Source organism: Echiichthys vipera (genome assembly GCF_963691815.1).
Source record: "Echiichthys vipera genome assembly, chromosome: 13".
NCBI classification, from domain to species: domain Eukaryota; kingdom Metazoa; phylum Chordata; class Actinopteri; order Perciformes; family Trachinidae; genus Echiichthys; species Echiichthys vipera.
This window is the reverse complement of record NC_139838.1, coordinates 19,304,024-19,328,730: the sequence shown is the minus strand read 5'-3', so window position 1 is coordinate 19,328,730 and position 24,707 is coordinate 19,304,024. Positions and strand designations below refer to the sequence as shown.

Below are 24,707 nucleotides of genomic sequence, written 5' to 3'. Positions count from 1 at the left end.
GTGTGTGTGTGTGTGTGTGTGTGTGTGTGTGTGTGTGTGTGTGTGTGTGTGTGTGTGTGAGAGAGAAACAGAGAGCCCAGCTGTCATTTACGTTTCTGTCGTCCACTCTGGTGAAAGGGAATGGTAGTCATTTAATGGGATTATTCACCCTCAATGGACTCTACTTCTACACACACACACACACACACACACACACACACACACACACACACACACAAACCCCAGAGCAGATGGCTGTGGTAGTAACGGTGACTGATGTTAACTGCGGTGAAAGCTTCATAAAGAGCAGAGTCTGTTTGTTCATATAGACAGGCTTGGCAGCAGGTTTAGTAAAACTGACCTTTAGTGGCTCTGGAGATTAAAGTTTGAGCACCAGCTTGAGACGACAAGTCTGTTTTATCATCAGATTGACAACTTACTGACATACTCTCAACAGTGAGATATAGTGTTTTATTTTACAAGGAATTAACATTTATTTAAAGAAATAGTTACACCAAAACTACTTTCGTAATGTAGTATGTATCACAATTTGTCAGGGTTGTGTGCAGTGCTGGTCTTTATGAGTATCATTTGTATCATTGACTCAATAATAAAAATGTATATACATATATTTAAATAATTTATTAACAGAATGTTAGTGGTACAGTATGAATAGGAACTTGTGCACATATCCTAGGTGTGTGCACATATATATGTACACCAGTATTATGTCAGGATATTTATTTCACCCTGATGCAGATCTGGTGAAGCCAGCACTGAATACTTAAATGCCAGAATAAATAAAGGCTTTTACTATACTGGCTCTGTTTGCTTTGCATGAGAGAGTGCATCAAGAAGTCCTCTTTTCTGTGAAGTGTTATAATGTGAAAATGCAAGGAATCATTTCTCCAGGTTAGGCCACTGCGACAAAAAGACTGGTACAAATAACAGCTGGGGAAACACAAGAGACATAATACACACAGACATCATTGTGTCCTTCCTTCTGTAAACAGACTGATGAATGTCACAAACATTTTATAAATATTCTTTCTGTGACTGGTCAGCAGAGTGACATAGCTGGTCACCCCTGTTGCTACAGCGATGGTCAGCATGGTGATGGGGAGGGTGATAGTCACTCACAGTATTTCCTCTCAGGAAGGGTGGACACTTTGGACTGACAATATCTATGTGTGTGTGTGTGTGTGTGTGTGTGTGTGTGTGTGTGTGTGTGTGTGTGTGTGTGTGGAATTTGAGGAATTAAAACAATGATCCTATCAAGAACACACACATAAGCCCATACACATTATATTCTTTAATCATTTGTGTGTGACGACATGACACACATACACACATGACTGCACACAGGATTGTTGTACAAAGTGTGTGTGTGTGTGTGTGTGTGTTTCTTGATTCCTTCCTTTATGAGTACACAGCTGGCAACAGAACTCTAATGCTGGAATGATGTGTAGGTATCCATGCTTTCAGTTACAAATGAATAAGTTATAAAAAATAGCGATTGAAATAGTGTCTCACCAAAATGGATTATAAATTAATCAAGACTTAATAGTCATGAATTAGTCTGCTTTCAACAATGCTAACAGTTGAGTATACACAGAGGGGTTATACACACAGTTCATCTTCTGGGCCTCGTTAGACTCAAGTGAAATCACTAAGTTATTAGTGTCACATTTAAAGTCAATAAATCAATGCAATTGATTCCCTGTTAAACTGTTCATTTTTTAGTGTAGAATGACCTTAATGTGATGAACTGGTCTACTGTAAATCCACACATGCTTTTTCTAAGCCTGGTCCGTAGTGCACTAAATCCTCTCTAATCTTGATCTTAATCTATATGTGGAGAGCTATTTATAGTTACAGATTTTCTGTACTGTATGCGTGCTTTTGTGAATTAAATGTTCACTAAGTGTTTATGTGTGTTTGGATAACACTGTCATTTATATACATTTGAATGTCCTTAATACTGAATATGTGTCTGTAGATATGAAGCCCAAGATCATATGGGGTTAAAAGGGTCATTTTGTCAGGGAGGAATTCCTGTTCCTATAAGTCAAAATGTCTTTACATATACATCAGATGGAGAGGATTATGTATAATATTGTTTGTACGGTATGTTGGGGTGTGTGTGTGTGGGTGTGCGCGCATCTTTGTCTAGAGAATAATTAATCATGTTCCTAGATGGATTTACTTTCTGTCATCTCCACATCTGTCTACTCTCAGTGACATAACTGACCTAAAACATGAGGCCTGAAAAACACAACTGTCACACTAAAAGTCTGTATGAGCACTTGCGTATAGTGAGATTACACTCAAGTTACACTCCACATGAGCAGGCAGACTGATGTTTAATTGAGTGGTAACCAACAGTATCGATGTGTCTTTGTTAAGGTATTGATCTGAACCCGGGAATGAAGTCGTGAGGTCACTTTGATTGGAACCAGAGTGGACTATTAGTCAATCAATGGTTTCCTCTCTTAGTGGCACTCTGCGCACGAACATAACACACACAAATGCAATGCCGCCTCCCCTTTCTTCGCCCAGTTAAAGATTTTCTATCAGCTAGTTTTATTTCTGCTTTTCTTCCTCTTTCCCTACTTTTCTTCCTTTTTCCCCTCCCAATTCTCTCCTCTCTTCAGGCTAAAACTCTCCGTAAGTTGATTCAGCAGACGTTTAAGCAGGTAGCTAATCTCAACGATGAGCAGTGCATCCTGAAGTTCTTGGAGATACTTGCACCAATCTACCGCTATGACAAGGAGTTGTTCAAATGTGCCCTCGGGGTAAGATTTTTGCCATTCTTTCCTCTATTCCACTCTGTCCTGATGTAGTCTGAGAGCTCTAGTTAGTTGTGCTAGGCTGACCCCTTTTGGTTGCAACAGGTCCTACATGTGTAAGAGATGGGGTTTTGTGCCAAGTTATAGGATTCATGCCATGAGTCCCTTCTAAAACCTTTTAAAACTTTTCCTTAACTTCGTATTCTCTGCCTCTTGCCTTTTTACTTTCTTCCTCCTTTAACTTGTTTCCCTGCTCATCTATCAAACAGTTAAGCTGGGTGATCCAGGTGGAGTTGGCTATCGGGCCAGAGGAGGGGATCAGCTACCTCACTGACAAGGGATCCACGGTAATTTCCTACTAAGACCACATCGTACTACACAGCCAGGTTTAAAATGGATTATAAATGGCATCTGCTTGTAATGTTCTGCATCCAAAAAATATTAAAAAAATATTTTTCCTGACCACAAAAGGTAGCAATTACTTCAAGTGACTCTTGAGATAATTATATCTGTACTTGTTAATTTGATTATGAATGAATATGAATAGTTTACATGCTTTAATTTAAACTCTTTATGTGTTCCTCTCTCTCCCCAGCCCACCCATCTAGCTAACTTTAACCAAGTTCAGTCAATTCAGTACTCTGCTATGGAGGAGAAGGACAGGAAAGGGATGCTACAGCTCAACGTAGCCGGAGCTGCCGAGGTACTTCTACCCTGTCTGTCTTTTTGTCTAGAAATAGAAATTTGCTCTAAAGTTACATTTTGTTTTAAAGCATACCATGAAAAAAAAGATGAGTTGTAGCAACTCTAATTAGTCCCTTTAAAATTTTTCCTCAACCTGCGTCAAATTCAGGGAGTGAATTTCTACCTTTCCTGAGATGAATTTCTTATGACAAGTTTATGTACAAATACTGTGGAAGTTTAGCTGCCATACTGTATTTCCCACTCAAAAGCAAGTGTGGTGCAGAGAGAACAAGGCTGTTTAAAAATTTAGAAAAGTGTGTTCAATCTCAGACACTTTTGGCAAAGAATGCAATGTACCATTTTCTTACCCTCTGAAGGCAGTTTGATTGGTATTTGTTTCGTCAGGACAAGGGCTTTGGCCTCTAGTGGATACTAAAGAGCTACCATAAGCTGTGCCCATCACAGAGTGCTTGGTTACTTGGCCCTCTGTGTGAGAATGAGTGGATATAGAGGCCAAATAAGAGTTTTACTTGCGTATATATAGATAAGGGTCTACTCACACAGAGTTTCTTAACACCCGCTGCTATATGAGTGGAGTCTTCCTGTTTTATTTATTTATTATATAAGATTGGATTCGCACAAACACACACACAGACACACACACACACACACACACACACACACACACACACACACACACACACACAAATACTGTGACAGAGAGGAGTTTCCCCCTGCCCTAAGTAGCAGCCCCCACTGTGCTGTTATGTGTAAGTGTGTGTGTCCTTGGAGATAATGGCTCTTTGTAACAGGCGTGTGTGTGTGTGTGTGTGTGTGTGTGTGTAGCCTCTCACTGTCACAACAGCATCACTGACCATGGCAGAGAACTTGGCAGACTTGATTGACGGTTACTGTCGGCTCATCTCCATGGAAACTCATTCATTCATCGTCAGATTTCAGAAAGGTATGAAACCGCCTCTCTGTCCCGCCTCTTTAGGGTTATACAAAAATATGAAAATACAATCATGTAAACCCGACAGAGCATTTACAATTTTGTGTGAAAAATTGTGAGCTCTAAATTTCACTGTTTGTATTTGAGAAAAATCCTAGAGCTAATGCTGCCAAAATAGAAAAAGCTTCTTATGATTTGGTCGTTCATTGTGTTTCACATTCCTCATTCTGATCCAGATGATGTGTGTTTGTGTCCTCTAGAGGGAGAGAGAGCACTGCCTTCCATCCCGAAGTAAGTACCAATTTCGTGCTTGGTGTTGTTAAATTAAAATTAACATTACAAAAGTCTTTAAACTAGCATAGATCATAACTGTAAGTCATCAGATCTGCCTCATGCAAAGAGGATATGTTGTCAGATGTTTTACTTCCCAATCCTGTCACACAAATGGGAAATTTCTAGGACAAAAGAAAATAATATTCAAATAAACACAATGTCATTCTCAATGTTTTCTTATAACAGTAATGGGTTGGCAGACTAATAAATCAGTTCAATGCCAACATTAATGGCCAGTAGCTATTAAAGTCGTGACCACGTGTGCACTGTGGAGCCTCAGCGCAGCTCTGCTTCTAAACGAAAGGCGATCAGCCTCCTCGTCATTTTCTGGGAAATTTACACGATGGTTCTTCTGAAAATAAAAGGGCTGTAATTATTTCCCTGTGTAAGACTTCCAGGGCAGCGTAATCACTTTCCTGAGAATCTGTCGTTGCTATAATATTATCTCAGAGTACGGTGAACTTAAGTTTCTGGGAACTTCTTGTGTCATTGTTGAAACTTCGTCACTCTGATGTCACCCGACGTACTTGGTAAAGTTTGTCAACTAAATTTAGGAACAGGTGATTCAAAATAACACTCAGTATTAAATGTGTCTCTAAGTGTCCGACAGCTGTCCGTGCAGCTCAGTGTAGAAGTGTAGAGTACTTGCACTCATACTCGTAGGGTAACAGTAGGGCCAGTGTGCGTCCATGTATTGTGCTTCTAGTAAGTAATGTGGCATTATTGACTGTTTTATGACATTTTTCAGACTAAACGATTAATTGGCTTCATCGACAATGAAAATAATCAGTTAGTTGCAGCCCACTGGTCTTACATTAACATGGTTGTTCAGTGTGTCCATAAATAATTATGTCAAAACTCAACTAAAGACTAATTCTATTTACTAATAATTTTTGTAGTTTGAGTAAAACTAAACTGGAACAACTTAATTTGAGCCTTTTTATAGGATTTTTGCCTCAGACCTGCAGGGCATTAATACATTTTATTTAGGGGAACACTACTTTGGTACAACGTGGAGTACATGGTGCCTGTTTATCTGTGACCGTAGAAGCCTGGACGTTGTGTTTGTTCAAATTTCACTGCAAGTTGATGAAATTCAAACAAACTTTTTGCTTACTTTTGGCCATTTCAACTCAAATCTCTCTACTTTTCCTCCTCTCTCCCTCTGTCTGTGGTCAAATAAGGAGATAAGCTTAGGAGCCAAATATTTTCCACTTAGGGTTTTTAAACACTCGGGTAGTCTCCTCCTCTTTCTCTCGTTCTCTCACTCTATGTTTCTTTCAACTCTCTGTCTCTCTCTCTCTCTTTTTCTCTCTGCCTGTTGTGGTCTGTGATGTTAGGATCGTAGTAGAGCTCAGATGCGGGGAGACCAGAGAGGCAGAGAGATGATTGAAACAGTAAGGGTTAGTGTACAGAAGCAGTTTCAACTGGCTACTCTGTCAGTGAGGTCTGACTTTAAAAATCACTGACATGACTGTTCAAGAGGCTTTGATTTAAAATAGGTATGCTTGTTTTGTTATATCTGAGTGTTAACCATTTTTGACTGTTGTGTAATTGTTATGTATGTTGTGTAATTTGTTTGTTGTTGTTGTTGTTCTTCTTCTTCTAGAGTGTCCAATAATGAGAAAAAGTTAGAAGCAGTCAGAAGTGGAGTAAGAGCTATCTCTGTCTCAGGTAAGGTAAACAATCAGGCACACACACACACACACACAAACACACTGACAAATCGACAGGTTTAGGAGCAAGATGACAGTTTTCTTAGCTACAACTATTGTCTTTTTTTTTGTCTTTCCATTTCCTCCAGTATCTGTTTTTTTCTCTCACTCAACTCATTGTTTTCTTCTCCGTTGAGAGTGCCTCTCCCTTTCTCTCATCTCGTCCTCTCTGTTCCTGCATTTGTTTACTTCCTTCTCCCCCCCCCTTGGTCTCCCACACATCTCCCTCCATCTGTACTCGCATCCATTCACTCTTTCTTTTTCACTCTGGTCTTCTTTCCTGCCTGATTGGCTGCAGACCTAGTGACATCGACACCTCCTAAGCCAACCAAGGCGCGGCGTTTCCTCCTCCCCTTTGTCTTCTGTTCAGATTCGCCGCCCAATGGTACCCTCGGCTCTCATTGGACAGTTAGTGGAAGAGCGTGTCCACAAAAATTGTGATGTGGCGGAATAAAATGCCGGATTTGGTGATCATACTTATTGGGTTATGTTACTTTGCAGTAAAGGCAGTTTACAGAAAAACCTCAGGGAAAGAAAACTATTGGTAAAATCTGAAACAAAATTGCACAGTGAAGTTGTTTGCAGTATCATTTTGTCTGTCTGGATTATTTTATAGCTCCAAATTCGTCAAGAAAAGGTTAAAAAGAATATATATTCATATTCAAAATATTGACACGATTTTTGCACCTGGTTTGGATTTTTGCATATTTGAAATGTAAAATGACAATGGTTTTGTAGAATAATGACTTTTACCAGCCGCATCACAATCTATCTTGTTTTTAAGGATGCACTTTTCTACTAAACTATCTTTGTCCTCAGTGCCTGGTTGCTTTGACTAATTCAGTCTCACACACACATACACACACATGCTTCAACCACAGTAACTGCTTGTGTGCTGCTGCTTATAACCAAGCCGATGCTCTTTAAATAAGACTAGGAAACAAATGGAAAAGAACTGTGCAGCTGAGAGGTAACTGGGGAGTTTGTGTTTTTCTTGCTAGCAGTCATTTCTGTTTTAGCTCTCACACAATTTAGAACAAGTACTGAACCTACTTGCTGACAAAGGCTTCTAAAAATGGACATTTTTCCATTTCCCTTTTTGTATAAATCTTTCTTTCATTCAGGGTAAAATGGTTCTCTTAAGTCTCATTTCACCACATGCCTTGCTGTTGAGGTTACAGTTTGGTTATTTTTAATCATTATTTTCAGTCTTTTATGTCAGTTTATTCAAAGAGACAGAGCTTAATTCATGGCTGGACGGCCAAGTGGTTAGAAAGATCGTTCTTCCATGAAAGATTGGGGTTCAACCACCGAGTATCTGCCCTGTTAAAGTTATCCTCAGGAAGCCGATACGCACTACACTCAGCGATGTAGTTGAAATTACTTTTGTAAGTGCAAATGTAAGCACAAAATAGTTTTTGAGCGTTGTGATTCTACCACAATTCTCTTTCACTTGTTTTGTACCAAGTAAAATGGGTGAGTATGTGTCCTTGTTTCTCCATCTATGGCTTTGGCAGCTGTCCTCAATAACTAGCAGGACTGCTCAGAGAAAGTCATGGATCTGGACAGCAGCTGGTTTGTTGTTGAAACTTTAACAAATGAGCCAAACATTTGCTGGAGGCTCCAAAAGTGACACGCAGGCATGGTTGACATTCTACTTTAAGAAGTAAACTTTTTTTTTACCACTAAAAGTCAATGAGCTAATAAACATAGCTTTATAAACAGTGCTTTATTCGTTTATTTAAAAAAAATAAAGCAATAAAGCAAAATGCAATCCGCACAACAGTAAGGACACAATATCAATGAAGATGGAAAGCTTTATTAAAAAGGTGAGGGAAAAAAAACACTTTAAAACAGTGGAGCCAAGAACAAGCAGCAATGTTTCTGTTAGAGTGGAAAAGCTAAGCTAAGTTAAAGACGCTGGTAGCCTAGGCAGGGATTTAAAGGGATATGCTTACTAAATACTGCTTTTTGCGTTCTTTAAAAGAAATTGATAAGAATGATACCACTTGTGTGTCTGGTCAATATGAAGCTATAACCAGGAGACATATAGCTTAGCAGAGGTGCTGCTAGGTATGTTTTGTTACATTCAGACAGACCCAGGCCAGCTGTCTGCCTCCTTCTGCTAAGTTAATATTACCGGCTGCAGGCTGTATATTTACCGTACAGACATATAACTAGTATCAACCTTCTCAAAACCTTCAGCAGGAAAGCAGATAAGTGTATATCCTAAAATCTGTACTTTTTTAAGAACCTGGAGTGATTTGGCCTCTTCTCCTTGTTTGGATTAAAGGCTTACTTTGTATATAAATTACTCACTCCCTCAATTTATGAAGGGAAACAAAACTTAGAAAAGTCTTGATCCACTGAGGAAATATGGGTCCACATTTAACAAAAACAAAACTATATCAAAACATCAGTTTACTGACTCACACAACTTGTGCAGTATAATCTAAGTAAATCTTATTTATCCAGCCATATGCTCAGTGCTTCCCAAAGAAATGCATTTCTAATAAACCTTACTGCTAACAACACAGTTTTTAAACTGATGTTTCAATATAGTTTTGCTGTCGGTAAACATGGACCCCTAATTCTTCAATTTCCTCAAATACTTTTCTCCGTTCACCATAAAAGAATGTGACAAAAACATTTTATTTTTTTTATTTTTCTTCACAGCTCAGGCAACACTTGTGAGTAACTGAAATACAAATGGTCATTTTGAGGGTGAAGTATTCTTCTAGGACTCTTAAGAGAATATAACAATGATCCAATCTAGTCGAAACTGCTGTTTAGTTCCAATGCCACTGACAATAAAGTATATGAAACCTTAAAAGATGTATTTTACTAGATATGTGAGAAAACCATCAAGCAGTGAGTGTTGAGGATCTTACTCTGCTCACTGTTTACATTACACCACTGGATCTTACTCTCTCAGCTGTATCCTGACTGCCATCCTTACTCCCAACTCACAAATATTTACAGCTTGACGCAGACATCATACTTCATTGAAACCATGCCGGTGGTCAAACGCTACTTGTCATTTTGCTGCCTTTTCTTGCATTAGTTCATTGCACCTACATGTGTCTGTCTGCGCAGCATTAATGAAAGTTGTTAACTCTGCTTTTTTCACCGGAGATATTTTGGAACTTCAATAACTGCTCGCTGAGTGTTTTGGCTTTGCGGATCCTGCAACATCTCCCATGTTGTTCCAAGGCTTTTCATGCTCTAACCACTCTCTTCTCTCTCCCTCTTTTCTCTGCTCTGCCTCCTGCTTTTCTCTCACTCCTCGCTGCCTTCTCTCTCCGTTCTCCTCCTCCTCTGCTGTCCCGTTTCCTGCATGCTCTCCTGGACCCTGCAGAAGATCTTAGTGGGGATGGTAAAGTTATGCTGTTGTTTATAATTCTCTCTGTTGTCCCTTCTTTATAGTCCTCACTCCACCAACACACTGCAGCCTCCTGGGAAAGGGTAGCGTGTGTGTGTGTTGGTGTGTGGGTTGATGTTTACGCATGCATTCCTACATTTTTAACAATGGCGCTGTGTGTTTTATATACTGAGATTTAAATAATTTAGAATGAAATGATTCCTTAGCGTGTTTCTCATGTTTCAGTGATTTGTGATTATTGTTTTTTTAACTGGATTACCACTAAATTTGAAATATGTCCGCTTTAAACCACAAGAATGACAAAAAAGCAGAATTTGGAAATTAAGTGGCATTTCTCTTTAAGGGAACTTCTCCAAACCTTTCTTTCTCTCTCTCCGGACACACACACACACACACACACACACACACACACACACACACACACACACACACACACACACACACACACACACACAGAGGCTTCACACATGCACATGCGCAAGATCATGCACATGTGTACTCACATACACTCCTATGCGCATAGAGTGGAGTAGGGAGAGGTTTGCTGGATTCAAGAGCGGGTACATTCCTGGCTATAATGGGCTAACTAGATCTTGTACACACACACACACACACACATTATCCCTCCACTGAAAGCAAAACGATTCGGAGTTAGGCCACGCAAACTAAGAAAGGGTTGATTCTTTTGAACAGATCCCAAACCATGTGGAGCAAATATGCAGAAATACAAAGAATGGACTTTACAGTACAAACTAAGAAATTTGTATAAAAAAGATCTTAATATACTGAACTGAAACCATAGAAAAAGTTAAAGCAGCAGTTTAAAATCAGCTGGAAGCTTTTTATCATTTCACACATGGAAACATTGACAAGCTTGGCTGGATTAAAAACAAAACAAAAATGTTTTTCTGCTGCTGAAATGTGTGTTATCAAATAAACCATGGCTGATGAAAGCCACCTTTTTCCAAAATGCTGTGTTGTTCATGATCAGCTTATCTAATAAAACACATTTTAGTAGCAGCAACAGTCAGAGTCGGTAGAGCTGTTTCTTTTATTCCAGCTCATATGAAGATATATTAAGAGCTGCTTTCAAAGCTTTCCTTTCCTCTCATGTGAAACATAAATCATGCACAGCGATGGCTTAGCAGAAGTCATGCTTCTATGGGGCATTTTTCCGGTAAAGTAATAGAAGTAAAAGTTAAAGCCTACAGTGTTTCATTCAGCTTATTATTAAAAGAATACTCCGACACCTTGTGAAATACACTTATTTGTTTTCTTGCTCAGAGTTGCTCAAAGATTGATACCTCTCTCATGTCACGTCCGTTAAATAATTAACTGGAGTCTGTAGTCGGTAAGCCTAAAGAACCTGGTTCTTTACAAAGATTAAACAAACGAGATATAACATTTTAATTAATTAGCTCTTTAGATACTGGTTGAACATTTTTTTAACCTTTGGACAGAATCAGGCTAGCTGTTTCCCCGTTCTTCCGGTCTTTGTGCTATGCCAAACTAATGCCTGTTTAATGCTTCTTGTGGTTGACATTGTGCAGACAGTACGCAAAAACCCCACGAACATCCATCTGATGGTTCATACTGATTACGCACAGAGCGGCTTCAAGAATGGATCTCTCAGCCAACATTTTATCCGTTTTAAGAATTGTCATGAAATTTGAATGGGGTTATACAAGTGTGTATATATACACTTCCAGGTCCTGTAACTAGCCAGTTAGTGCAACGCGATCCTTGCCACCCGGTACAGGCTGTTACAAAATCTTGGAGCTGCATGACTCTGCACTCAGAGCCTAAGTGCACAGTCACCCGGGCCGCAATTGTGCAATATCACCTTCCACACTGTGCTGACCACAAGAACCATGAAACTCATTTAACTGTCTCCTGGCTGCCACTTCATATTTACCATCAAGACATGAGAGTCGATCTTCTCATCATGTTAAAACTCTTTCTTTTAGCATTAAGCACTTTTCAGTCCCCTTTAGTACCACCCTGTGTATTTAGCGTGTCTTACATTAACAACTAAACTTCTAGCCAATACTGCTTCCTTCAGCCAATCTACATGATCAGCTGTACTTGGCTGATTATCTTGAGAAAATCAGCCACAGGCTTTAGAAGAGGATTTCTGATCAATTTAAGGACGCATTCCCACAGAGCCGGATAAATCCTGGGCAGACCTGTGAGTGTAGCCTTCATGACAGCAGATGTTTGACTCTTGTTTCCAACAGCTGAGTCTGCACGCTGATTTTATTTTAAACACCACCATCTGGTTAGGATAGACGCGGCCCATCTTTCCCTTTTCCTGCCGGCTGTCTTGTCTCGCCCTCTCTCTGCCTATCTGTCTGATTCTGCACAGATTTATCCTAAACATTACCATCTGCTTACACGACAGATAGACTCACTATTTATTTCTCCTCCATTTACTCTCTCACTCTGTCTAATCTCGCATCCTTTCGACCAGTTTCTCTATCTTTCATTTTCTACTTGTCTCTCTCGAACTCCCTTCTGTGTCTCCGTCTCTTCTCTTTTTCTTTCCCTCCACTCCTCCACCACCACAGTTACTCCCTGCAGCCCAGCTGCTCTCAAACAGAAAGATATGCACAACACATGCTCAGCTGACACTCTCCAACAAGTGTTTGTGTGCAGAGAGAGAGAGAGAGAGAGAGAGAGAGAGAGAGAGAGAGAGAGAGAGGCTACGTGGGTGTTGCGTTGCACAGGAGTTGCTGCAACTCTGTTAGCTTTATTTCGTATTTTCGTATTTATCGAAGACCCTTCATACCATAGCAGACGCATGGTAAACTGAACATGTGCATGATTTCCCCATTGTTTATGTTTGTGATGTTTTAGACTTGCGTGTCTCTTTGTGTTTTTCTTATTTTATTCTCATGTTTTTGTAACAGTGTTTGTGTATCTCATGTTACAGAGACTGACGACTATGCTGAGATAGTTGATGAAGAGGACACATACACCATGCCCTCCAGTAAGTCATTTATTCAACCTTTTTTTTTCTTCTTAACATCTACCAACTCAGTAATTTGTACTCAAGAAAATGAGCTTCTATTGCACTTCAGCAAGGTAACTATATAATAACTGTTCCAGTATTATTCTTCTGTTGCTTACGTTCTCAAACAAACATCCATTTCGTTCTGCTATCTGATAGGCTAAATGTGGTTTGAATCTTTTCCAAGAAACACACTCGTACAGGGAACTTAAGAGATGATACATTAAACCACTTGAATGGTTAGGTAAGGTAGCAGCTAATCAAATTCAAGCCAGTTTTCAGCATCTTATATAAAAAGCAGAGACACCAGCTGGAGGTCAGAGAGGCTATAATTCGAACTGTATAACTCCAGATAGTTGGACACACATTGCATCTGTCAAAATCATTCATGCGTTAGTCAAAACCCTGAATGTGCTGGTAAGTATAGCCATAACCCTGCAAGTAATGGTGGTTTTAGCCCTCTGTTCCAATACTTTTAATGTGGATATTGCGGCCAGTACAAAGTACTCATGTATTTGATTGCATGGCCAACTTTGAAAATGGACTGTGTTCTCCTTTCCTCCCACTGTCTTTTTCTATCTTTCTCTGTCTGGCTTTATTTCTCTCTCGCTTTGCTTTTTTTTTGTTTCTTTCTTTCTGCTACTTTCTCTAAACAGACTTTCAGCAGACTTCTGACATATTTTCCTACTGTGCCTTTGTTTGTATCCATGTCACGCTGTCTGCTGAATGCATATAATGAAGCTGTATAACTATAATGAAAATATAGCAATCCTTCTCTTTTAACTTATTCTGTGGCAGTAGCCATTCATTAACTAAACGTCAGGTAAAGAATGAAATGAGTCAATTATCTGTGCCTGTGCGTGTGCGTGTGTGTGTGTGTGTGTGTGTGTGTGTGTGTGTGTGTGTGTGTGTGTGTGTGTGTGTGTGTGTGTGTGTGTGTGTGTGTGTGTGTGTGTGTGTGTGTGTGTGTGCGTGCGTGTGTGTGCGTGTATTTTTCTGAGCTATTTTCAATCAGCTGTCTGGCTCTCTCCCTCTCTTCATCTCTCTTCCTTCCTCTTTCTCCCATCTCCAACACAGTCAGCTATGGAGTAGTCGAAGGTAAAGCTCCCTGTCTCTCTCTCATTATGTCTTACCAAAATGCCTTGAGGTGTTACATTTTGGTTCATGTTTTTTTTTCTTTCCCGGGCACTTGATCACTTTGTCAACATCTTTCCTGATTAAAAAGTAATTAGTGCATCTTCCTGCAAGTTAGTTGGTTACTTTAAACCTAGAGATACCCATTGAGCTTCATTGGTTTCTTTCACCATTAGTGTCTGGCAAAGAAAAATACAAAGACTCAAGCTACCTAATATCAAGATTGTTGTTGACTTGTGGTCGTTTTGTAGATTAGTGCCTTCAGGTCTTGTGTTGAAAATTAAAGGCAGGGCCAATCCATAAACAATACAAGATGTTACTTCATAAATGTTTTAAACCGCTTAACAATCTCACAGTATTTGTTTATTGGCTTGGTTCTCATTTCACCATCTTGTTGGTTATGACATTTTTGATTTATTATTGTGGTCATATGTTGTTGTTGTTTTTTCAGTCTTCTGTGTGTTCTTTTGTGTTGGGTGTTGTGTTATTCATTTCCTGCGAACGTACTGACATTTGATTTAAATTTCTTTCTTATAATGGAATGTGTTTTGATAAACTTGTACAGGATAAGTTCCTGATGGTCAGTGTCCTGCGTAACCCTCCTGGACTCAGTATTTAGTCCATGTTTACTGTGGTTAGCTGGCAGCTGACATTTACACACCTCTGAAGAAATGTTTCATGACCTTTTCAACAAGGCGGAAATATTGATAACGTATAAATGTCAAAGCATGTGGATGTCAGTTTCAAAAACAACTGCTTTCATTCAAATTCTTTTGGACATACTCATTGAATATGAAAAGGTTATAGCAGACGGACCATATCGAAGACATTTTCAGATCCAGGGCATCGGTTTAGATCACTAGGTTTTGAATAATTCACAGAAAAGATCCAGGCCCAGGCCGAGCGATCTTCCCGGCTTTGAAAAGTGTTTTAGAAATGGGCTCTAGATGTTTACCTACACAGAGTGCCTCAGGTTTTCATCTCCATTAGTTATCTTAATCAGAACAACTTGTTTATGTACGAACCCGTAGCCCTGTTTCACTGTGTCAGTATACAGGAATATACAGACATGAAAATGGGACTCTGGTGTGCATGTAAACAGATTTTTATGAACCTCACAGTTTGCCTGTTAAATGGATTTACCGTATGTTGGTGTGTTTGTAATTCTGCGTGGCAGTGTGCATGTGAAGTCGAGTTTTGTCATGTTCAAGGTGTTGGGGTAGAAAACATAATTCTGGGTAAAAAGTTTTTTTAAGACATTTGTGTATGTTGTTAATGGTTTATTTTAGTCTAATCTGATTGCCGGTGGGTGGGGTTTACCAAAAAGGACGATTTTTTGACTGCCTGACAGTTGGAAATCATTTGAAAGTATCTTAGTACTTTACTTACTTTTTTGCGATTAAAGAAAATGACCTGATTCCGTCCAACTTGTCTTGTCCTGGTAAACCCCATCCATATGGTCCAAATAAAGCATGTCAAATGTGATGGGTCTTTCCTGTGTTTCCAGTGTATGAAAAACAGCAGGTAAAAGTATAAATCTAACTCTTTCCACTTCTGTCCTCCTCCTCTTTCTCTTAGCACGGGATTATGAGATCCAGAGGGACAGGATAGAGCTGGGTCGCTGCATAGGAGAGGGTCAGTTTGGAGATGTACACCAAGGAGTCTATAACAGCCCAGTATGTGGAAATACGCACACACGCACACACACACACACGCACACACACACACACATACACACACATACACACACATACACACACACGCATAGGCACACTTTTTTCTGTACGCTGCAAAAAATCATCAAGACAAACTTTCATCCAACAAACCGTTTTAAAAGTATTCTCAAGTCTAACAACAGGTACAAAGATCTATTTTTCTATTATTGGGTTTGAAATAGTGTTTGTCCAAATGAATAATTTAAGCGAACAGATTAAATCAAATCAATGTTTATTTGTCACATACACAATCATCCAGTGTACAATGTGCAGTGCAATTCTTTCTTTGCCAGCTCTAGAAACAGCTATCAAATAAAAAATAGAATAGAACAAATTACTTTGGAATCAAATGAAATAAGTAACGGTTAAAAACATAGTAAAAGTAAGATTTTTTAGAACAAGAAAAAAATAGAACCGTGTAACATTAAACTGGAAACAGGAAACAATGAAATAGAAAGGGTTCAAGAAAAATGATTTCTTGCTTTAACCCTTGTTTGTCTGTTCATAGCATTAAACATTAAATTAACCCTGTACATGATAATGTTTGCTCAATTGTGATATACTATCGACATATATCAAAAAATATACTATTTTCTTTTGTGACTATAATCTGCATAGTTGTGACTTTTTGTGCTGTGCGTTCTGCAGGACAAACCAGCTCTCCCTGTCGCCATTAAGACCTGTAAGAACTGCACATCAGACAGTGTCAGAGAAAAGTTCCTACAAGAAGCATGTAAGACCACACTGTCTTCTTGACTTATTAGCAAACCCATGACTCATTTCATACTTACTGAGTGTGGTAACGTGTGTGTTTGTTTGCCTTGCAGTGACAATGCGCCAGTTTGACCACCCTCACATCGTCAAGCTGATCGGAGTGATCACAGAGAACCCTGTGTGGATCATCATGGAGCTGTGTACTCTCGGAGAGGTACGCCTGAGGATAATAATCTCACATACAGACTGAGTAGAGTAGAGTGACACTTCTCGTCAGCATACAAAGGAAAGTGTTGTGTGTAAGTCATGATGGTAGGCACCTAGGAAAAGCCTGACATGGAAATCCTTTAAATTAAGAAAAACAATCTTCAATACTTTAAGGTTTTGCTGACAGACCATTATCAGTGTTAGATAGTGACATGCATTGACGTGATAACTGCTGTGTATTATAAATACCTACATAAATCTATTTCTCTATCTTTACCCTCATCCCTGTTTTTCTCTCCATCTTTTTCTCTCTGTCCACAGTTACGTTCGTTCCTTCAGGTGAGGAAGTACAACTTGGATTTGGCCACTCTCATTCTGTTCGCCTATCAGCTCAGCACAGCGCTCGCATATCTGGAGAGTAAACGCTTTGTACACAGGTACACACACACACATGCATGCACAACATAGATTAAGGAATAACAGTTTTTGTTCTCTTAATACAAATGTCTGCGGTCACTACATATTTTTTATTTAATTAGGCGCTGTTTGAACTTTGAACTCTGGGTTTCAGTGATCCAAACACAAGCGAACAGCTGAGACACATCGTTGTTCACAACTGTGTCTATCCTACTTCACCAGCTAAAGACACTTGTGTTATGATTTCATTCCTGCCTACATCACTTTCATGTCACCGCAGCGGTTGTGTTGGTACAGCTGGAGATATCGCTGTCAGCAGAATCACATCTTTTACCATAGGGCAAAGCGATGAACGGTCACACTTCACTTTGTGCAACTTCGCCTAAAATGCGCTGTCAGCAAAACAACCACCACGTACTGCATTGATGACGTATTTTCCTGTTACGTCCTTGTCTGGGTCCTCGGATCACTTTGTGCCTTTGTGGTCCTTTACACTTATATTTTGCGCTGTCCATTTAGGATCTCATTGCTCAAGATGCATTTAAAACCAAGCGTAAACAGGGTCTTTTTTTGCTGAAGTAAAGAAGCTAAAAGGTCATATAGTGCACTTTTAGTGCCACATAGCAAATATGGCGGGGATTTCAGGCATCGTTTTTGTGTTTCACAGTTCTTCTCTCCTTTTGGCATCAGGCCTAATGACAGCCAATGTTGTCTTACAGGGACATAGCAGCACGCAACGTGTTGGTGTCTTCAGTCGACTGTGTGATGCTCGGAGACTTCGGCCTGTCACGATACATGGAGGACAGCTCTTACTACAAAGGTAATGATCCTCAACACACATACACAGCGTTGTATTATGTTATGACAGAACAGTGATTCACTGATGTTTGTTAATGTATCCAAGACTGTTTTCATTGTTGTTGATTGCTCTAATTTTTTGAGCGTGGCTGACCTGAGACCAGTTTGTTTTCCCAGTTAGACATTTTTAGTTTTGTGTATGTTACCAACTTGTCTAGTTGCCAGTACTTTACCACCACCAACAGGTTGTAGCAGGATATTGCAAGTTTATCTCAACTTTATTGCTCGTGTTGGCATGTTATGAAAACAGCGTCTTCTTCTGGTCTCTTCGACTGATTGCAAAATTTTCAACCGAATAATGAATTACAAATTGAATGTATTCCTAAAATTTGAATGTATTTGTCTCAGCTTCTAAAGGTAAACTTCCTATCAAATGGATGGCTCCTGAATCTATCAACTTCAGAAGATTCACCTCTGCCAGTGATGTCTGGATGTTTGGTGAGTTATGATCATTTTTGTGTGTATACATGTGTTGCGTTCGTTACTGTTACTGAAAAAAATGTTTGTTCCTCTGCCTCTCTGTAGGTGTGTGCATGTGGGAGATCTTGATGTACGGCATCAAGCCTTTTCAGGGAGTGAAGAACAATGACGTGATTGGCAGGATAGAGAACGGCGAACGATTGGCAATGCCTCCTCAGTGCCCGCCCACCCTCTACAGTTTGATGACCAAATGTTGGTCTTATGACCCAAGCAAGCGACCGAGATTCACCGAACTCAAAACACAACTCAGGTATTAAAATGTTTGTCAGTTTGAGCTAACAACTGCTTGTGTGTTTTGATGTGTTAAATACTATTTACATAAATGTATCTTATACTAATTCTATTGTAATACTTTATTATTATTATTATTATTATTATTATTATTATTATTTAATATTGATTCATTTCTTAATTTCTGTTCTAAGCACAGATTAAAATTGGTCAATGACAAAGACGAGGAGCACTTTTTTCAATACAAGTCATTTTTCAGCATAAGATTTTCCATACATTAACAGATTAATGTTATATGAAGTTTGTGATGTTAGAGTTAGTTGTTCTCCAAATGAAGAAGAATTAAATCTTCTTGAATCATAAGGATGTAATAAAGTTTTTCTCACATTGGATTGATTTTCTGGTACTGAGAAATATATTGGAAGATTATATTTTCCCCTTTGTCCACCTATTTAGATAAAGAAGACCACCTTAAGATAATCTTAAGATTAAGATCAGACCTTTGTTTATAACTTCTGTAGCACCATACTGGAGGAAGAGAAGCTTCAAATGGAGGAGAGACTTCGAATGGAGATGCGGAGACAAGTCACCGTGTCCTGGGACTCTGGAGGGTCTGATGAAGCACCGCCGAAAGTGAGACCAACTGCTCTCTTGCTTCTTCTCTCTGATTTTTTTTTTCTTGTATTTTAGTCCATGCGTTTGGCCTGGCTGATAAACACAACACTTTTATCTTTCTGTCTGCAGCCCAGTAGACCTGGTTACCCCAGTCCTCGTTCCAGTGAAGGCTTCTTTTCCAGCCCCCAACTCAACCACTTTCCGGTACTGCAAATGCACAGAATAAACAAAAACACAAAAATACAGCTCCTATAGTGAGAAAACTGCCCCTCTGTTGCTTCTTATCCACTGTGGCTGCATCAGTGTTTTGCTCTGACTTCCTGAGGTTCGCAGGGCTACAGAATCTTTACAGGAATCTTTAAAAACCAAATCTTAACCTGTTCAGAAATGGACATCAAGCAAAACACCCCTGATACCTATTTAAGAAAAGATATATATTTTAAATAAATGTGTTGTCTGTGGTAATGACTGAACACTCAAGGTGAAATGCACTGATCTTATCAGTGTTAATTTAAGATACTTGATCAAATATTTTTATAGGTTATGTGTTCACTAACACAAACACATCATCCTGCAATGTCCCCTTCTAGCTGTGAAGTCCATGTCAGGTTTTGTGGTTTGTTTGTTTCATCTTGGGCTTCTTTTTTTTTTTTTTTGCTCTTTTTCAACCAAATATATTTCAGTAAAAATAATAACGGCTGTAAAGAGAGCTACATAAGCAGCATAATGTTTCTCATCATTTGTTATTCAGGGTCTGGAAAGAAAAGAGTAGACATTTTTCAAATAGTTTGTTGATTAACTTAACAAGATTATTATAAAACTTAACATGGAATAAGTTAAGGTCTGGAAAAAGAGGAGGAGGAATACTGTTCTTAAAAAAGGTGCATGAATCACATATCGATATTGGAAACATCTTTCAGATTTCAGGTTGCAGCTTCTATAAATCATCCTTTAAATGTGGTCCAAAATGTTCCAGTTGAGAGCTATCATCACAATAAAGTCAGTGTTGAGTCTGAGTTAACTCAGAAGACAGACTGTGGAGGAAAGCGAGTGCCCGCTGCATGTGTCAAGTCAGAAAGAGAAATGTGAAGTCAGAGAAAATGAGAGAGACTTTCAGTCCAGTTATTCCTCTCCTCATAAACTGAGCAGACAGCAGGCATTTCCTGCAGCACTAAACACACACACACACACACACACACACACACACACATACACACACATACACACACACACACAAAAAATCAGTGCCTCTCTGCTGCTCTCTCTCTCTCCCTCTCGGCCTTATAAGGAGTGTATAATTTGAACTGCTATTTAAGTCAAACTTGATCATATCACATGTAGGAATAACATCTGTATATTTTGCTAACATGTATTACATACCAGACTGAGAGAATCTGAAATGCTGTACAAGAACTCCCATGAGTCTTTGAGGCCCTTAGCCAAATCAGGACTAATTATTAACAGTGCGATCAAGTGTTAATGGGATTATTATTGTTATAATTTCATAATGATTCCTCAATTGATTCAGAGACCCTTTCAGAAGAAGCATGACCGAGTTGGAATATCATGATTTTTGTGTTGTCATCCGGACAGGAAAGGATAGGGCAGTGTGTTATATTCACTAAGGAAATATCAGTCCGCTATTGTAACCTTTATGTTAATCAATTTTATTTTTGTATATACATTTTTTATGTACAAAAATGTCCACATTTCTTTTGGTTTATGGCTTTTGAAAGTTTTTCCAGTTCTGTTTTCTCCAATGGCTAACGAGAAACCTTTGAGTTATAAATGATTTTTTTATAAAGGTAAATAGTTGGAGCCTTGGCTTGATCAGTTTATGTATTTGCTTATTGTTAACAACAATGTAAAAATAGTTTTCCTCACTGTAGATTCATCTTACCTTTATTAACCACATTTTATACTCTCTTTGTCTCTTTCTGTACACCTCCAGCCATCAGCTCATGGTGGTGTAGGAGGAGTAGGGGGCAGCTATCCTTCTACCGATTCCTGGAATCAACACAGACCTGAACACACTGCACTGTGGAGCCCTAACATGGAGGTATGCGCCACACACTCACTCATAAAGGACATTTGAAAGGGAAAATCCAGTGAAATTACATCTATTATATTTTCCCATGAAGTGTTGAGATCAAATGTTTCCATATTTTCTGTGACATCTGAGCTTTCACGTTACTCCAAGCTGCATACAGCTTTGATGTAAAACACAAGTATGTACCTGAATACACTGTAAGGATGCTATCTGAGTAATATAACTGAATAACCTTGAGCAACTAAAACAACCCTGGTCTCAATTTTCATAAACATTTATGTAATTTACTTTTCGTTTTGATTAATCATAGCATGGGACTTTATCGTTGGGGTAGCACCTCAACCACATTGGTGAAGTTGTTTTTTCAAGCAGACCGCATTGCTCTGTGCAGGGTAATAAAGTTACTGCACGCAGGAAAATGTTTTAAAACCATCCATTCATTTTTAATATGTGTTTAAAGATCATCACACAGTTCAAACAATCACTTCAGTATATAAAGATGATTGATAAAAGATAAAAGTTTTGAATTTCATTATTTCGTAGTAGTAAACTTAAAGGGAGAAATAAAAAAAGGTTAAAAGAGCAACAGTTCACATTAAAACACTTTGTTTTCTACAGGATGGTGGATGTGTAGGCCAGGCTATGATGGAGGAGAGGCTGATGATGCAGCAACAACAGATGGAGGATGACCAGCGGTGGCTGGAGCAAGAGGAGAGCTTCATGGTTATGGTAATGGTATTTATGTACAAGCTACAGTTCTCATTTTTTGTCTGTGGACTATTAATGTGCAAAACATCGCCTCTTGACACAAATAGACCTTTTAAGGAAAATTCCAGGGATTTCAACCAGGTTATTCTGTATAATGGCCGGGCCTGTTAACACATTGGAGCGACCACACTTCCTCCTGAGCAGTGCAGCTCGGCTGCAGAATATCTAGTGATTCAAGGTCTCACAAATTTTTACCGTCGACATGCGAGACGTTTGCAGACAGTGAAATGGTCTTTTGACAGTCTTATTGACAGTTTACTGTGTACTGTATACATCCAGAATATGTCAAAGACATGAACAAAATGTAGATACTTACATTTCACTTTCTGTTCGTTGTTGTGGACAGAATCTCAACTTTTTTTATCCAAAAACAGATATAAATGACATGAACAATGTAATAAAATGAAACATTCTATTATTTATGGTCGCAAACTCAACGTAGAAGTGCTGTAGCAACACCTGCTGCATTTACAGTACATGTAAAGGTCTAGTGTAGCTACCTTCTGGAGACAGGGATCTGCTTCTGGGGCAACTTGACAGCTAACCAAACTACTGTTAGCGACCTATCAACCTGCACATGCTGGTTTGTTCGTGTGTGAGGCTGTGGGACGCTTTTTCCATGGAGTAAAATGTTGCTATGTGTATTGTCTTTGCCAGAGCTGGCTCAGTTGTGCTTGATTTATCTCATCAGACACGGAAACAGCCCCAAAAAGAGCCAAATCGCTACTTTTTGCATAACAAGTCTGTTTTTCTTCTCAGGTCAGATTGTCTCTCTCCTTGCCTCGATGGGCGGATTTCACTTTTGAGCCAGGTGTAGGAGAGCTGAAATAGAAAAACACAGAGATGAGTGATGAAGGATGGGGATAGATGTCCCCTCTCTTTATTTCTTGCTCCACAGAACAGGAAATCTCCCAGGACAGACGTGGCAGACTCACTTGCTGATTTCTTATTTGTTATTTGGTAACCACTGGGCGTAATTTATTTTTCCTGGCCTGTACTTTACCCGAATGCACCAGTTCCTTTCTGCATCCACCTTCACAAACATTTTGTACGACTGTGTCCCCAACAGTTTCATGGCCCGGGCCTGAATAAATCATCAATCATCAGTAGAAAGATCTGTTATCACACACAGTCCATACACTTAATGCATCTCAGAGGGCCAATGTGCAACCACTGCCCAGGTTTGTTTGTTTTTTACCATTCCTCCTGATGTTTCACCTTTGTAAGAGCTAAAGTCAGTACACATAAACAAGACACTCATCACACCTGTGCATTTTTGTATGCTACTGTAGAATCTTTTTTAATTTTATTTTGTGTTTATATGCACAAATAAGGAACTAGCTGAACATGGAGCCATAAAGCGAACTATGTACAGACACACAACTGATTTAACCACAAATACAAACTGTGAGAGGATTACTTTTAAAGGCAGTGTAGTTTATGAACTCTTGAGTGGAAATCTTTGTAGCTGTAGCCTAATGCAGCATAACTTTGAAGCAATTTATGTCGACTAAGTGCTCTTTATTGCATTGTGAACTCACAACACTTTAAAGAGGTTAAAGCTGTAAAGAAAATCAACGCTCGACATGTAAATATGCACAATACTGCTGTAAAACTTCCATATGGTTAAAAGCATAGAAGTTACCTTTTGGAAGTCTTTTACATAAAATAAACCCTAAAAGTTGTTGTATTTATCAAGTCACTTTGAATGTGAGATTCAGGTTCAAGTCTCGGTGGTTTAAAACCGGTTCTTTATGCTCTGTGTGGTGTTGATGGTTTCCAAGTTCTTCCTTAAACGAGACAAAGCAGAAAATAGTACAATAAGTAGAAGATTCTAAATACTTCTCCCGCCACTATAGAATACTTTTGTGATAAACTAGAGGATCAATGGGGAATTAGAGGGGATGAAAGCAGAAATCAGTGAAGGGGAAAGTAAGGCATGAAAAGAAAGAGATGGAAGGTTGTGAGGAGGAACAAGAGAGGAGGACAGAAGGAGGGAGAAAGGAAGTGGGATTGGCAAGAGCCATGGAGAGGGTGGAACAAACGAGGAGTCACCCATCAGAGAGAGAGAAAGAGAAACAGAGAGGGAGATGCAGAGAGATGGAAAAGTGGGAGGGAGAAACGGACTGAGGGAGAGAAACAGAGAGAAGGGTGAGGCGGTTGGATCTTTTCTCTGTGGCTCAGTGGAGCTTTTCCTCCTCTGGAAAAACTTCTCCTCTTTCTCTGTCTATCTTTTCCTCTCCCTCCATTCTCCTCTGACTCAATGTTTCTGCCTCTCTCAGTTCAGTTCTCTCAGTCTCTTCTTCCACCTTCTGAGTTTCCTCTCTGCTAGTTTCTCTCTTTCTTTCTCTATGTCTTAACTTTTTCTTTGCTTTGCATCTCTCTCTTTCTCTCATACTTTCTGTCCCTATCTCCGCCCTCCTTCCGATGGCCTCCACTCTCTGCTTTCCTCCTCCCGTCTTCTTCAGCCTCTGTTCTCCCAGGATGCATCTCTTCAAGGCGTGCTTCACCAAAACGGTACTGAAACGGGAAGACAGTTGGGGTTGTTGGAGTCATGCTTGGGGTTTGAGGTGGTGCAAATGTGGACAGTTTTGTACTGTTGGTGTATTTGTAGAGTAATCGCCATGACCAGGCTTGTCAGGAAGTTATCTGTGTGGACAGGATTGTGTTTATC

The 24,707-nt window shown here is 39.3% G+C and overlaps 1 protein-coding gene across 1 annotated transcript in view; it reads left to right on the top strand.

The window, feature by feature from the left end:
- The window catches only part of ptk2aa (protein tyrosine kinase 2aa), a 63,020-nt gene that overhangs the window by 32,016 nt on the left and 6,297 nt on the right, over positions 1 to 24,707 (top strand). Inside the window, exons 9-27 of the mRNA XM_083925801.1 lie at positions 2,634 to 2,774; positions 3,038 to 3,115; positions 3,364 to 3,471; positions 4,299 to 4,416; positions 4,665 to 4,695; positions 6,347 to 6,411; positions 12,767 to 12,823; positions 13,922 to 13,942; positions 15,557 to 15,654; positions 16,342 to 16,426; positions 16,521 to 16,621; positions 16,936 to 17,051; positions 17,751 to 17,851; positions 18,238 to 18,327; positions 18,415 to 18,619; positions 19,122 to 19,233; positions 19,345 to 19,419; positions 21,167 to 21,274; positions 21,884 to 21,994. Of these exons, the coding sequence (XP_083781927.1) occupies positions 2,634 to 2,774; positions 3,038 to 3,115; positions 3,364 to 3,471; positions 4,299 to 4,416; positions 4,665 to 4,695; positions 6,347 to 6,411; positions 12,767 to 12,823; positions 13,922 to 13,942; positions 15,557 to 15,654; positions 16,342 to 16,426; positions 16,521 to 16,621; positions 16,936 to 17,051; positions 17,751 to 17,851; positions 18,238 to 18,327; positions 18,415 to 18,619; positions 19,122 to 19,233; positions 19,345 to 19,419; positions 21,167 to 21,274; positions 21,884 to 21,994 (1,821 nt within the window). The remainder of the gene's footprint in view (positions 1 to 2,633; positions 2,775 to 3,037; positions 3,116 to 3,363; positions 3,472 to 4,298; positions 4,417 to 4,664; positions 4,696 to 6,346; positions 6,412 to 12,766; positions 12,824 to 13,921; positions 13,943 to 15,556; positions 15,655 to 16,341; positions 16,427 to 16,520; positions 16,622 to 16,935; positions 17,052 to 17,750; positions 17,852 to 18,237; positions 18,328 to 18,414; positions 18,620 to 19,121; positions 19,234 to 19,344; positions 19,420 to 21,166; positions 21,275 to 21,883; positions 21,995 to 24,707) is intronic.